Below are 15023 nucleotides of genomic sequence, written 5' to 3' on the forward strand. Positions count from 1 at the left end.
CGTTGTGGTCCTCCACCAACTCTTCCACATCCTCCAAACTCACATCCAACCCCATGGAACTCCCCAGTGCCACAATGGATTTAACAACTGAAATAGGCTCATCAGGGTCAGCCCCAAACCCTTCAAAATCCCTCTTGTGGACACAATCTGGCCACAATTTTCTCCAAGCAGAGTTCCAAGTCCTAGTAGTCACTCCCTCCCAAGCCTTACCCATAAGGCTTATGCAATGGAGAATACTGAAGTGTTCTTTCCAAAAATCTCATAGGGTCAAGTGAGTGTCTGAGGCCACATTCAAGCACCTTTCAAACATTGCTTTGGTGTAGAGTTTTTTAAAGTTTACAATGACCTGCTGGTCCATGGACTGGAGGAGAGGAGTGGTATTCGGGGGCAAGAACTTTACTGTGATGAACCCAAACTCCTTCAGAATTAGGTCATCCAAGTTTGGAGGATGAGCAGGTGCATTGTCCATTACTAGCAGGCACTTGAGATCCAATTTCTTTTCCAGGAGGTAATTCTTCACACTAGGGCCAAACACTTCATTGAACCACTCGACGAAAATGTCCATTGTGACCCATGCCTTACCATTAGATCTCCAAAACACACAATTTACACTTCATAACATTGTTTTTCTTGAACACTCTGGGATTTTCAGAATGGTACACTAGTAACGGTTTCACTTTGAAATCCCCACTAGCATTAGCACAGAACATTAGCATCAGCCTGTCTTTCATAGGCTTGTGTCCTGGCAGCGCCTTTTCTTCCTGAGTAATGTAGGTCCTCTTTCGCATTTTCTTCCAAAAGAGGCCTGTTTCATCACAATTGAACACTTGTTCAGGTTTCAGTCCTTCAGCCTCTATGTACTCCTTGAATTCATGCACATATTTTTCAGTCGCCTTGTGGTCCGAACTGGCAGCCTCACCATGCCTTACCACACTGTGTATGCCAGTACACTTCTTAAATCTCTCAAACCAGCCTTTGCTGGCCTTAAATTCACTCACATCATCACTAGTTGCAGGCAATTTCTTTACGAAATCGTCCTGCAACTGCCTAGCCTTTTCACAAATAAGCGACGTCATAAGACTATCTCCTGCTAATTGTTTCTCATTTATCCACACCAATAATAACTTCTCAACATCTTCAAGTACTGGTAATCTCATTTTTGTCAGCATATTTACCCCCTTTGCAACAACAGCATCCTTGATTTCCTTTTTCTTGACTACAATGGAAGATATGGTTGTACGGGATTTGTTATACAGTGGTCCCTCGCTTTTCGTAGTTCTCTGCAATCATAGATTTCGGAAATCATATGGGTATTTTCGTATAAACATGGGCTCGCTTTTCATTGGTTGACTCGCGAGTCGTAGTTCGTCCGGGACGTGTACCCACGACGTGAGCCGGGGCGGCAGCCAGTCTGGCATTGTTTATCAGTGAGCAAAGGTCCCCTCACGTGCTCCAGCGAAATATTTCATAATATTCCATTTATTTTAGTGCTTGCAAGTACTAAATAAGCTACCATGGCTCCAAAGAAAGCTCCTAGTGCCAAGCTTGTGGTAAAGAAGGTGAGAAATACAACTGAATTTAAGAAAACATCATTGAACAATATGAAAGTGGTACAAGTGCGGCCGAACTAGCCAGGATGTATAAGAAACCCTACACAACCATATGTTCCATAGTGGCCAAGAAAAAGGAAATCAAGGATGCTGTTGTTTCAAAGGGGGTAACTATGCTGACAAAAATGAGATCACCAGTACTCGAAGAGGTTGAGAAGTTGTTATTGGTGTGGATAAATGAGAAACAATTAGCAGGAGATACTCTTATGACTTCGATTATTTGTGAAAAAGCTAGGCAATTGCACAACGATCTGGTAAAGAAATTGCCTGCAAATAGTGGTGATGTGAGTGAATTTAAGGCCAGCAAAGGTTGGTTTGAGAGATTTAAGAACCATACTGGTATACACAGTGTGGTAAGGCATGGTGAGGCTGCCAGTTCGGACCACAAGGCGGCTCAAAAATATGTGCATGAATTCCAGGAGTACATAGAGGCTGAAGGACTGAAACCTGAACAAGTGTTCAATTGTGACGAAACAGGCCTCTTTTGGAAGAAAATGCCAAAGAGGACCTTCATTACACAGGAGGAAAAGGCAATGCCAGGACACAAGCCTATGAAAGACAGGCTGACGCTAATGTTTTGTGCTAATGCTAGTGGGGATTTTAAAGTGAAGCCATCACTAGTGTACCATTCTGAAAATCCCAGAGTGTTCAGGAAAAACAATGTTATCATTCATTATCATGGTAGAGTTATAATTGAAAGAATTAAGAGTAAGACGGAGAATAGGATAGCAGATGAACAAGGAGGCTTTAGGAAAGGTAGGGGGTGTGTGGACCAGGTGTTTACAGTGAAACATATAAGTGAACAGTATTTACATAAGGCTAAAGAGGTCTTTGTGGCATTTATGGATTTGGAAAAGGCGTATGACAGGGTGGATAGGGGGGCAATGTGGCAGATGTTGCAAGTGTATGGTGTAGGAGGTACGTTACTGAAAGCAGTGAAGAGTTTTTACGAGGATAGTGAGGCTCAAGTTAGAGTATGTAGGAAAGAGGGAAATTTTTTCCCAGTAAAAGTAGGCCTTAGACAAGGATGTGTGATGTCACCGTGGTTGTTTAATATATTTATAGGTGGGGTTGTAAGAGAAGTAAATGCGAGGGTCTTGGCAAGAGGCGTGGAGTTAAAAGATAAAGAATCACACACAAAGTGGGAGTTGTCAAAGCTGCTCTTTGCTGATGACACTGTGCTCTTGGGAGATTCTGAAGAGAAGTTGCAGAGATTGGTGGATGAATTTGGTAGGGTGTGCAAAAGAAGAAAATTAAAGGTGAATACAGGAAAGAGTAAGGTTATGAGGATAACAAAAAGATTAGGTGATGAAAGATTGAATATCAGATTGGAGGGAGAGAGTATGGAGGAGGTGAACGTATTCAGATATTTGGGAGTGGACGTGTCAGCGGATGGGTCTATGAAAGATGAGGTGAATCATAGAATTGATGAGGGAAAAAGAGTGAGTGGTGCACTTAGGAGTCTGTGGAGACAAAGAACTTTGTCCTTGGAGGCAAAGAGGGGAATGTATGAGAGTATAGTTTTACCAACGCTCTTATATGGGTGTGAAGCATGGGTGATGAATGTTGCAGCGAGGAGAAGGCTGGAGGCAGTGGAGATGTCATGTCTGAGGGCAATGTGTGGTGTGAATATAATGCAGAGAATTCGTAGTTTGGAAGTTAGGAGGAGATGCGGGATTACCAAAACTGTTGTCCAGAGGGCTGAGGAAGGGTTGTTGAGGTGGTTCGGACATGTAGAGAGAATGGAGCGAAACAGAATGACTTCAAGAGTGTATCAGTCTGTAGTGGAAGGAAGGCGGGGTAGGGGTCGGCCTAGGAAGGGTTGGAGGGAGGGGGTAAAGGAGGTTTTGTGTGCGAGGGGCTTGGACTTCCAGCAGGCATGCATGAGCGTGTTTGATAGGAGTGAATGGAGACAAATGGTTTTTAATACTTGACGTGCTGTTGGAGTGTGAGCAAAGTAACATTTATGAAGGGATTCAGGGAAACCGGCAGGCCGGACTTGAGTCCTGGAGATGGGAAGTACAGTGCCTGCACTCTGAAGGAGGGGTGTTAATGTTGCAGTTTAAAAACTGTAGTGTATAGCACCCTTCTGGCAAGACAGTGATGGAGTGAATGATTGTGAAAGTTTTTCTTTTTCGGGCCACCCTGCCTTGGTGGGAATCGGCCAGTGGGATAATAAAAAAAAATAATAAAAAAATCATTTTTTTTTTTATCATCACACTGGCCGATTCCCACCAAGGCAGGGTGGCCCGAAAAAGAAAAACTTTCACCATCATTCACTCCATCACTGTCTTGCCAGAAGGGTGCTATACACTACAGTTTTTAAACTGCAACATTAACACCCCTCCTTCAGAGTGCAGGCACTGTACTTCCCATCTCCAGGACTCAAGTCCGGCCTGCCGGTTTCCCTGAATCCCTTCATAAATGTTACTTTGCTCACACTCCAACAGCACGTCAAGTATTAAAAACCATTTGTCTCCATTCACTCCTATCAAACACACTCACGCATGCCTGCTGGAAGTCCAAGCCCCTCCCCCACAAAACCTCCTTTACCCCCTCCCTCCAACCTTTCCTAGGCCGACCCCTACCCCGCCTTCCTTCCACTACAGACTGATACACTCTTGAAGTCATTCTGTTTCGCTCCATTCTCTCTACATGTCCGAACCACCTCAACAACCCTTCCTCAGCCCTGTGGACAACAGTTTTGGTAATCCCGCACCTCCTCCTAACTTCCAAACTACGAATTCTCTGCATTATATTCACACCACACATTGCCCTCAGACATGACATCTCCACTGCCTCCAGCCTTCTCCTCGCTGCAACATTCATCACCCACGCTTCACACCCATATAAGAGCGTTGGTAAAACTATACTCTCGTACATTCCCTTCTTTGCCTCCAAGGACAAAGTTCTTTGTCTCCACAGACTCCTAAGTGCACCACTCACTCTTTTTCCCTCATCAATTCTATGATTCACCTCATCTTTCATAGACCCATCCGCTGACACGTCCACTCCCAAATATCTGAATACGTTCACCTCCTCCATACTCTCTCCCTCCAATCTGATATTCAATCTTTCATCACCTAATCTTTTTGTTATCCTCATAACCTTACTCTTTCCTGTATTCACCTTTAATTTTCTTCTTTTGCACACCCTACCAAATTCATCCACCAATCTCTGCAACTTCTCTTCAGAATCTCCCAAGAGCACAGTGTCATCAGCAAAGAGCAGCTGTGACAACTCCCACTTTGTGTGTGATTCTTTATCTTTTAACTCCACGCCTCTTGCCAAGACCCTCGCATTTACTTCTCTTACAACCCCATCTATAAATATATTAAACAACCACGGTGACATCACACATCCTTGTCTAAGGCCTACTTTTACTGGGAAAAAATTTCCCTCTTTCCTACATACTCTAACTTGAGCCTCACTATCCTCGTAAAAACTCTTCACTGCTTTCAGTAACCTACCTCCTACACCATACACTTGCAACATCTGCCACATTGCCCCCCTATCCACCCTGTCATACGCCTTTTCCAAATCCATAAATGCCACAAAGACCTCTTTAGCCTTATGTAAATACTGTTCACTTATATGTTTCACTGTAAACACCTGGTCCACACACCCCCTACCTTTCCTAAAGCCTCCTTGTTCATCTGCTATCCTATTCTCCGTCTTACTCTTAATTCTTTCAATTATAACTCTACCATACACTTTACCAGGTATACTCAACAGACTTATCCCCCTATAATTTTTGCACTCTCTTTTATCCCCTTTGCCTTTATACAAAGGAACTATGCATGCTCTCTGCCAATCCCTAGGTACCTTACCCTCTTCCATACATTTATTAAATAATTGCACCAACCACTCCAAAACTATATCCCCACCTGCTTTTAACATTTCTATCTTTATCCCATCAATCCCGGCTGCCTTACCCCCTTTCATTTTACATACTGCCTCACGAACTTCCCCACACTCACAACTGGCTCTTCCTCACTCCTACAAGATGTTATTCCTCCTTGCCCTATACACGAAATCACAGCTTCCCTATCTTCATCAACATTTAACAATTCCTCAAAATATTCCCTCCATCTTCCCAATACCTCTAACTCTCCATTTAATAACTCTCCTCTCCTATTTTTAACTGACAAATCCATTTGTTCTCTAGGCTTTCTTAACTTGTTAATCTCACTCCAAAACTTTTTCTTATTTTCAACAAAATTTGTTGATAACATCTCACCCACTCTCTCATTTGCTCTCTTTTTACATTGCTTCACCACTCTCTTAACCTCTCTCTTTTTCTCCATATACTCTTCCCTCCTTGCATCACTTCTACTTTGTAAAAACTTCTCATATGCTAACTTTTTCTCCCTTACTACTCTCTTTACATCATCATTCCACCAATCGCTCCTCTTCCCTCCTGCACCCACTTTCCTGTAACCACAAACTTCTGCTGAACACTCTAACACTACATTTTTAAACCTACCCCATACCTCTTCGACCCCATTGCCTATGCAATAGCCTATCCTCCAATAGCTGTTTATATCTTACCCTAACTGCCTCCTCTTTTAGTTTATAAACCTTCACCTCTCTCTTCCCTGATGCTTCTATTCTCCTTGTATCCCATCTACCCTTTACTCTCAGTGTAGCTACAACTAGAAAGTGATCTGATATATCTGTTATGAAGAGTAAATTGTGTGTGTTTTGGAAATCTAATAGTAAAGCATGGGTCACGAGGGAAATTTTCGTCGAGTGGTTCAATGAAGTGTTTGGCCCTAGTGTGAAGAATTACCTCCTGGAAAAGAAATTGGATCTCAAGTGCCTGCTAGTAATGGACAATGCACCTGCTCATCCTCCAAACTTGGATGACCTAATTTTCGAGGAGTTTGGGTTCATCACAGTCAAGTTCTTGCCCCCAAATACCACTCCTCTCCTCCAGCCCATGGACCAGCAGGTCATTGCAAACTTTAAAAAACTCTATACCAAGGCAATGTTTCACAGGTGCTTCGACTGTGACCACAGACACTCACTTGACCCTAAGGAAATTTTGGAGAGAACACTTCAGCATCCTCCATTGCATAACCCTTATAGGTAAGGCTTGGGAGGGAGTGACTACCAGGACTTTGAACTCTGCCTGGAGAAAATTGTGGCCAGATTGTGTCGACAAGAGGGATTTTGAAGGGTTTGGGACTGACCCTGATGAGCCTATGTCTGTTGTAAAATCAATTGTGGCACTGGGGAGTTCCATGGGGTTGGATGTGAGTTTGGAGGATGTGGAAGAATTGGTGGAAGACCACAACAAAGAGCTCACCACTGAGGGGCTGCAAGAGCTTCAGCAGGAACAGCAAGAGATCGCAACTCAGAATCTTGCTGCAGAGGAGGAGGAAGAGAGATGGAAGATGGTGCCTTCTTCAGAAATTAAAGAGATTTTTGCTATGTGGGGTAAGATGGAAAGTTTTATGGAGAAACATCACCCTGACAAGGTTGTTGCAAGCCATGTTGGCAACATGTACAGTGACAAAGTCTTGGCCCATTTTAGGGAAGTTTTAAAGAGACGCTAGAAACAGAGCTCTCTGGACAGTTATTATGTGAGACAGGACTCTAGTGACTCTCAAGGTGGTCCTAGTGGCATTAAGAAACAGAGAAGAGAAGCAACCCCAGAAAAGCAATTGGTACCTGAGGTGTTGCTGGAAGGGGATTCCCCTTCCAAACTATAAACAATCCTCTCTCTCTCCTCCTCCAGTCTCCCATACACTAAGAAGAATCTCCAATAAAGGTAAATGTTATGCTGTTAATGTTACATTCATCATTTCCCATTGTATTGTTTATGTACTACATGTATATTTCATGTAAAAAAATTTTTTGTTTTAATACTTCTGGGTGTCAGGAACAGATTAATTGTATTTACATTATTTCTTATGGGGAAAATTGATTCGCAAATCGTAGATTTCGTTAATAGTAGCAGCTCCAGGAACGGATTAACTACGAAAAACGAGAGACCACTGTACATCCTGGCCAGTTCGCCCACACTTACGCCACTATCATATTGTTCAATGATGTTTTTCTTAAATTCAATTGTATTTCTCACCTTCTTTACCAAAGGCTTGGCACTTGGAGCTTTCTTTGGAGCCATGGTAGCTTATTTAGCACTTAAATAACTTGCAAGCACTAAAATAAATGGAATATTATGAAATATTTCCCTGGAGCACGTGAGGGGACCGTCACTCACTGGTAAACAATGGCACACTGGCTGGGAAGGAAAGGCCGAGGCGGCTCAGAGCGTGAGTACGCGTCCGGGACGAAGGACTATTAGCGAGTTACCCGACCATTTGCGAGCCAATATTTTGACGAAAAAACAGGACTATTTCCGAAATGGACGACTTTCAGGCCGGACGATTATTGAGGGACCACTGTATATTATAGAACAATAGTAATAAAAAAAATTTTGTATTGTTTGTTTTTGTAAACAAGTTTTGTAAACAATATATTGATAATTATGTTTGTGTGCTTATTGTGTTGTATACAACGAGTGTATATATGTACATTGCACCTTACTTTGGTCTCACAGGCCACATAAGTTATGTGAAAAAGAAAATAGTGAAAAAAACAACAAACCTTCAAATACAAGTAAATCAAAGTTTACCGGGTGAGCGGCAGTCGCCGCTGTTGCCATACACGGCTCAATTTCTGCAAACTTCGAGCCTCTATATCTCGGTAAGTATTGATGGCAAAAATTTGTTTTTTGAACTAAAACACTCAGAAAAATAATCTTAACATTTTCATAAGAAAAAATAATTTTTTTTTTCGAATATTTTGTGACATAGAATGACAGTTTCAGAAAGGGGCTTGCGACAGTCAAAGGGTTAAAGGGGATATGGTGTTTGTCCAGATGTGGTCTATTAAGGAGATGCTTGTCTCGGAGATTCTTGTAGGTTTAGATATTGCTGGTAGCAGCAGGCAGTTACTCATTGTGTTTGTGAATTCGGTTGCTTGTGGGTCCTGGTCGTGTAGTATGTTTATGTTGAAATCACCTGTTAGTAGTAGGTGGTCTTTATTCATGTGTGCATCAGTAATCATGTTTCCTAGTTTGTAACTAAAGTGGTAAATGTTTGACTGTAGTACTCCGTAGATGTTTATAACTGTGAGGGGCTTTTTGCAGGTCTTTTGATTTAAATTTGGCCATGATATATTCTCCATATTCATCCCTTGTGCAAGATTTATTGATACATTCGAGTTGATTTGAGTTGTACATAGCTGTTCCTCCCCCTTGCTGGTCTGTTCTATAGTTGTGTATGGCCAAGTAGCCAGGAATGGTATAGAAATCTGTAATATACATTATGCTGGTCTCATAGGCCACAAATGTTATTAGAAAAAGAAAAAAATTAGAAAAAAAAAAAAAGTATAAAAAAACGTAAAATAAAAAAATGGGATTTTGCGGAAGTCACTAATGTTGCTGCCACCCGGTCATTTTGGGTCAACTTCCTGCCACTGTATCTCGGTAAGTACTGATCAGATTTTGTTTTGTTTTTTGTTTTATTACCTTCACAAAAATATTATCTTTAATTCTGTAAGAAAAAATAATTTTTTTTTTTTTTTTTTCAAAATTTCTTGGACACTGGGGTACCACTTCAGATTTTGGCCTTGGACCCTGAAAGGGTTAAAACAGTATGAAAGAACTATTAAAACATTTTATTCATATTCATAAATTTTCTTTCTCTTGATAATGTAAGATGACAAATAAATCTCTCGCATATCTTCTTACATTCAATATAGTACACTTTGCTTTCCTCTTGTGTTTCTTGAGAGTTCTTATTTTTGCAATTTTTCTTTTGCAGTTTAGGTGGCTTGGTTTGAAACCAGGCTGTGGGGGCAGTGATACTTAAAACCATTAACAGATTAGCTACAGATACTTTATTTTACTCAATGAACAGAGTTACCAGAACTTCGCAGCAGCCCAGGGTTGAGCCCTTATGGCACCTGTCAAGTGGCAGTCGTCGAGTGGGTGCGGAAGTTTGTCATATCTACCTCACAGCGAAGTGGGCAGTCAGTGTCATCTGTAGGGTAAGTACTATAATGTAAACTGCCAGCCATAATTAAATTTTTTTTTCTCTGAACAATATTTTGGATACAGCATAATTTTTTGATGAAGAACCAGAACAAATTTGGATACTGTAGTGATTTATGGTTGGGTTGAAAAATTATGATTACCTTAGAACTTTATTACCTCATCTATCTAAAGCACCTGAAGCATGGACACTGGCAGCAACCCCTGTCACAACTTGATGGCAAAATGATTGGGCCTGAGAAAAGTGAATGGGCAGGATGTCATTGCTATCCTGCAGATAGAAGTCCTCTCCATCCAGGAGTGGAAATGACAGTCAGTATACACTGTGAGGGATTAAAAGCCTGCTGGGGAAGATCTAAACAGACCAGAACTGGGGACATAGTAGCAGGAGGTTCTCCACAGTGGCTGGGAGGGACACCTCTAATGTGAACTGGTGTTGAATAGCCAGAGATGGCAGAAATTGACTGCAGGCCAAGAAAAATTAGGTAGTTTTCTTATCCACTTACTATGTGATAAAAGTCTTGGGGTTTCAGATTACATTCTGATTTGTATTATAACTAAAGTGAGAAACCTGGGAGGAATGTAGAATTAACTCAGACTAGTGCATGAGTGCCATAGGTACTACATCAACATTAGTGGTCAATATCTATGATCCAAGCCTCTTCAGCCTCCTCTTAGCAGATATGTGAAGTATTTGTCAGAACAGAGTTGGAAGTTTTCAAGAGGAAACTGGACCATTTCCTGCAGAAAGTGTCTGATCGACCAGGTTGTGATGGTTTTGTAAGCCTGCAGTGCTCAGACAGTCACAATGGAAGTTTGGCCTCATGTCAGGTTGAAAGAGTAGAATAACTGTTGAAACCAGTTACAAGTATATGGCTACTTTTGACAGGGGCTATGCTGAAAAAAAATTTAGGTAAAATATACATCTTGACTTAGGATTGTTAGTGTAGTTCTTATACATAGTTTTTCATTTACTTGTTTACCTTTCGATCAAGTTTTTTTTTTTACCATTCATATTTCACACTTTGTAATGATTCAGATTTTGTCTTATCATTATTTTAATGTGTTATTATATAGTATACATTAAATCTTCAGAAACTTAGCATAATTTTTCATGTGGTTTTAAGTTGTTTTCCTAAATACAGTACAGTGGACCCTCCCTTTTCGTCGATCCCTGTTATCATCAATTTTCATTTTCGCCAACTTTTTTCGTCAAAATATTGGTTCTGTTTTCGTTGATTTCCTCCGTTTTCATCGATGGTACAGAACTTGTCCAGTGCCCAGTGCACAGACAAAGCCGCCTCCCACACTCAGTCTCAGGCAGTCGTGTTGTTTCTCGGTGAGTGAACATATCCTGTGAGGTCATATGAAACATTTTGTAATAATCCATTGTTTTTGGCACTTGTTTATTATGTGTGACTGCTAAATAAGCCACCATGGCCCCAAAGAAAGCTCCTAGTGCCATTACTTTGGTAAAGAAAGTGAGGAACGCGGTAGAAATGAAAAAAGAAATCGTTTAAAAACATGATAGTGGCATACGTATTACTGAACTCGGCAGGATGTACGGGAAAGCACCATCAACCATCAGCTCCATTGTGGCAAAGAGAAAAGAAATCATGGAAGCTGATGATGAGAATGGAGTGAGTGCGATAACCAAACAGAGATCCCAAACAATTGAAGAAGTGGAGAAATTGTTGTTGGTTGTGCAGTCAATAATTTGTGAAAAGGCAAGGAAGTTGCATGATGATCTCATGAAGAAACTGTCTGAAACGAGTGCTGATGTTGGTGAATTTAAGGCCAGCAAAGGCTGGTTCAAAAAATTCAAGAAGCAAAGTGGTATACACTGTTGTAAGGCATGGTGATAGCGCCAGTTCAGACAAATATGTGGCTGAAAAATTCATGTGGGAATTTGAAGACTGTAGAGGCTGAAAAATTCCAACCCCAACAAGTGTTCAATTGTGACAAAACAGGCCTGTTTTGGAAGAAAATGCCAAAGAGGACCTACATCACATAGGAGGAAAAGGCACTCCAAGGACACAAGCCTATGAAAGACAGGCTAACTCTCTTCTTGTGTGGTAATGCTAGTGGGGATATCAAAATGAAGCCTTTACTAGTGTGTTACTCTGAAAATCCTTGCGTGTTCAAGAAAAACAATGTTGTCAAGAGTAAATTGTGTGTGATGTGGAAGGCTAACAGTAGGGCATAGGTCACAAGGGAAATTTTCCTGGAATGGTTCAGTGAAGTGTTTGGCCTGAGTGTTACGAAATACCTCCTGGATAATAAATTGCCATTCCAGTGCCTCCTGTTAATGGACAATGCTTCTGCTCATCCTCCAGACTTGGAAGACCAATTGTCTAAGGAATTCAGTCTTGTAACAGTGAAGTTCTTGTCTCCTAACACCACTCCTCTCATCCAACCCATGGACCAGCAGATCATTGCAAACTTCAAAAAACTGTACACCAAAGCAATGTTTCAAAGGTGCTTTGACATAATCTCGGATTCTGAATTGACCCTAAGAGAGTTCTGGAGGAATCACTTAAGTATCTTCCATTGCCTTATAGATAAGGCTTGGCAGGGAGTGACTCCCAGGATGATGAACTCTGCTTGGGGAAAATTGTGGCCAGATAGTGTCCAAAAGAAAGATTTTGAAAGGTTTGAGGCTGACCCTGTCGACCCTACACCTGTTGTGCAATCAGTTGTAGCATTGGGGAATTCCTTGGGGTTGGATGTTAGTGGCCAGGATGTGGAAGAGTTGGTGGAGGACCACAGTCAAGAGCTAACCATTGATGAGCTGCAAGAGCTTCATCTGCAACAGCAACAGACCACAGCTCTGGAAATTGCTTCAGAGGAGGAGGAAGAGAGATGGAAGAAGGTGCCTTCTTCAGAGATTAAGGAGATTTGTACAATGTGGAGTAAGGTGCATTCATTTGTGGAGGAACATCACCCTGAGAAAGCTGTTGCAATGCATGCTGGCAATTTTTACAATGACAGTGCCATGTCCCATTTTAGGCAAATCTTAGAGACGCCAGAAACAGACCTATTTGGAGAGAGATTTTGTGCGACAGGGGTCCAGTGACTCTCGAGCTGGTCGTAGTGGCATTAAAAAACAAAGGAGGGACGTGACCCTGGATAAGGACTTGGTACCTAGAGTCTTTATGGAGGGGGATTCCCCTTCCAAACAATGACCTCTCTTCCCTCTCCCCTCCTCCCTGTCTTCTATCCATCAACAACTGCCTTCAGTAAGGGTAAGTGCCATATTGAATGTTCATTCTTTTGTGCATGTAAATCTATCTTTAGGGTAAAAAAAATTTTTTTTGGTTAATACTTCTGGGTGTCTGGAACGGATTAATTGGATTTACGTTATTTCTTATGGGGAAAATGGTTTCTGTTTTTGCCGATTTCCGTTTTCGCCGATCACTCTGGAATGGATTAAACACGAAAACCAAGGGTCCACTGTAAATGAATTGCAAATTGTACCTTATAGTTCTTGCTTCTACAGGGAGGAAGATGGTCGACGTTCTGGTCATGGTGATGCAGCAGAAGGAAGCACTAGTGACCAAGACTCCATCACATCAGCCTTTTATATCACGTAAATTAAATCTTTTAATTATAGTAAAACAAACTTAATTTTGCCTTAGTTAATGAATATTTAACCCTTAAACTGTCCAAACATAGATCTACATTTTTTCAGTATTTGAAAGTATGTAAAAAAACGTAGATCTTTTTTTTTTTTTTCATTTGAAAATGTGTAAAAAAATTAGATCTTTTTTTTTTTTTGTGTTATATTTGAAAATATGTAAAATAACATAGATCTACTTTTGGAGCACTACGCATGTGAACGTAAATTTGTTTGGACAGTTTAAGGGTTATTGGTCATCTAGTCATTATATTACTGATAATTAACTAAAGTGTAAAATGAGTTACCTATATTCTTCGATGTGGTTTGGGCATCAGTATGTTCAAATACAGTATTACCCTCAAGTGGCACTAGGATGTGAGTTTTGTTGATTCCAGCACCATGTTAAAGTCCTGTGAAAGGAATGGGCGAATGCTGAAGTAAAGGCTACTGTAATAAACTCGAACTGTAGCTGACTTTTGCCTTTGAGGTCTCATTAGCCATATACACATGATCTTAGGCAGTGGCAGGTCAAGTGAGCCCTCCAGATGAAAAGCAGGTTATATAGGGCTCAACAAGACATGGGTATTTAACCTTCCATCAACAGGGATTGCCTATGGTATTTGTGTTTTGGGATCTACTATGACTAACCACCTCAAACCATAAATAACCCAACACCTTCATTTCTACTGCACATGATCTAAAAAAATTCCTAAGTGAAGCTGGCCTGAGTCAAAATAAAAATGCAGTTTGTACCCACTTCCACAAGTAGTGTTATGAGACCCTAAAAAATTTTTCATCCATTTTTTTCTGTAAAACCTAATTCTCATTTCAGTATTGTCAGTCTGACAGCAATGATTCTAAGCTGTCCAATCACTACCTCATATTTTATATTCTTGTTAAACACCTCAAGATCACCATCTTGTTTGTCTAAAATGAAATACATTTCTGTTTTTTATGTTTGTAACTATCTTTTGCAGTCCTCCATTAGTTAACTACTTTATTTTTTATTCTCTAGTGTGTGTGTGTGTGTGTGTGTGTGTGTGTGTGCAATCTATAACAATTAGTGCAATACAATCCAAACTTAAGTACTACTGTTTTGAAACCCCCCTTTTTGTTTACTGTCTAAAATGATAAACATTTCTATTTTTTTATACATTTGTAACTACCTTTTGCAATCCTTCATTAGTTAACTCCTATATTTTTTTTACTCTTTAGTGTGTGCAGCCTATAATAGTTAGTGTAATACAAAGCCCCCTTTTTTGTTTACTGTCTAGCATTAGTACAAACTCTGTTAGGTTCTGTTACAACTTTGAAGTTGTAACTTAAATAAAATGTTCCTGGCTCCTAAAGGCTGCACACACTGCTGTCTAGGGGTTATAAAATTACTCTGAAAAACACAGCAAACCTTGGGCCAGCATGTACTCAAATATTAAACAATATTAATTATTATTAGGAAGGAAGGACAAAAACTAACCAGTATAAAAGTATATCTATGTTCATAATAACTTATATATAACTTACAATCTACTCCAAAAAACCACCACACTACAGTTCACATTAGCTCACTAACACTGCTACTAATGAGTTAAATAAAATAAATGAACGTCTGTGAACAGGGAGGCTCCATGACACCCCCCTTTCTGCAGGCTACTTAGCCTGCAGTGGAAATGTTAAATACTCTCCAAAACACAGGCCCCTGCATATTAGGGCTTTACAAATAAACATGAGA

The 15023-nt window shown here is 40.6% G+C and overlaps 1 protein-coding gene across 1 annotated transcript in view; it reads left to right on the forward strand.

The window, feature by feature from the left end:
• The window catches only part of LOC128703704 (ral GTPase-activating protein subunit alpha-1), a 271349-nt gene that overhangs the window by 78697 nt on the left and 177629 nt on the right, over nt 1–15023 (forward strand). The window contains exons 6-7 of the mRNA XM_070086908.1: nt 9542–9671; nt 13175–13264. Of these exons, the coding sequence (XP_069943009.1) occupies nt 9542–9671; nt 13175–13264 (220 nt within the window). The remainder of the gene's footprint in view (nt 1–9541; nt 9672–13174; nt 13265–15023) is intronic.

Source organism: Cherax quadricarinatus, chromosome 20 (genome assembly GCF_038502225.1).
Source record: "Cherax quadricarinatus isolate ZL_2023a chromosome 20, ASM3850222v1, whole genome shotgun sequence".
In the NCBI taxonomy this organism is placed as follows: Eukaryota; Metazoa; Arthropoda; class Malacostraca; order Decapoda; family Parastacidae; genus Cherax; species Cherax quadricarinatus.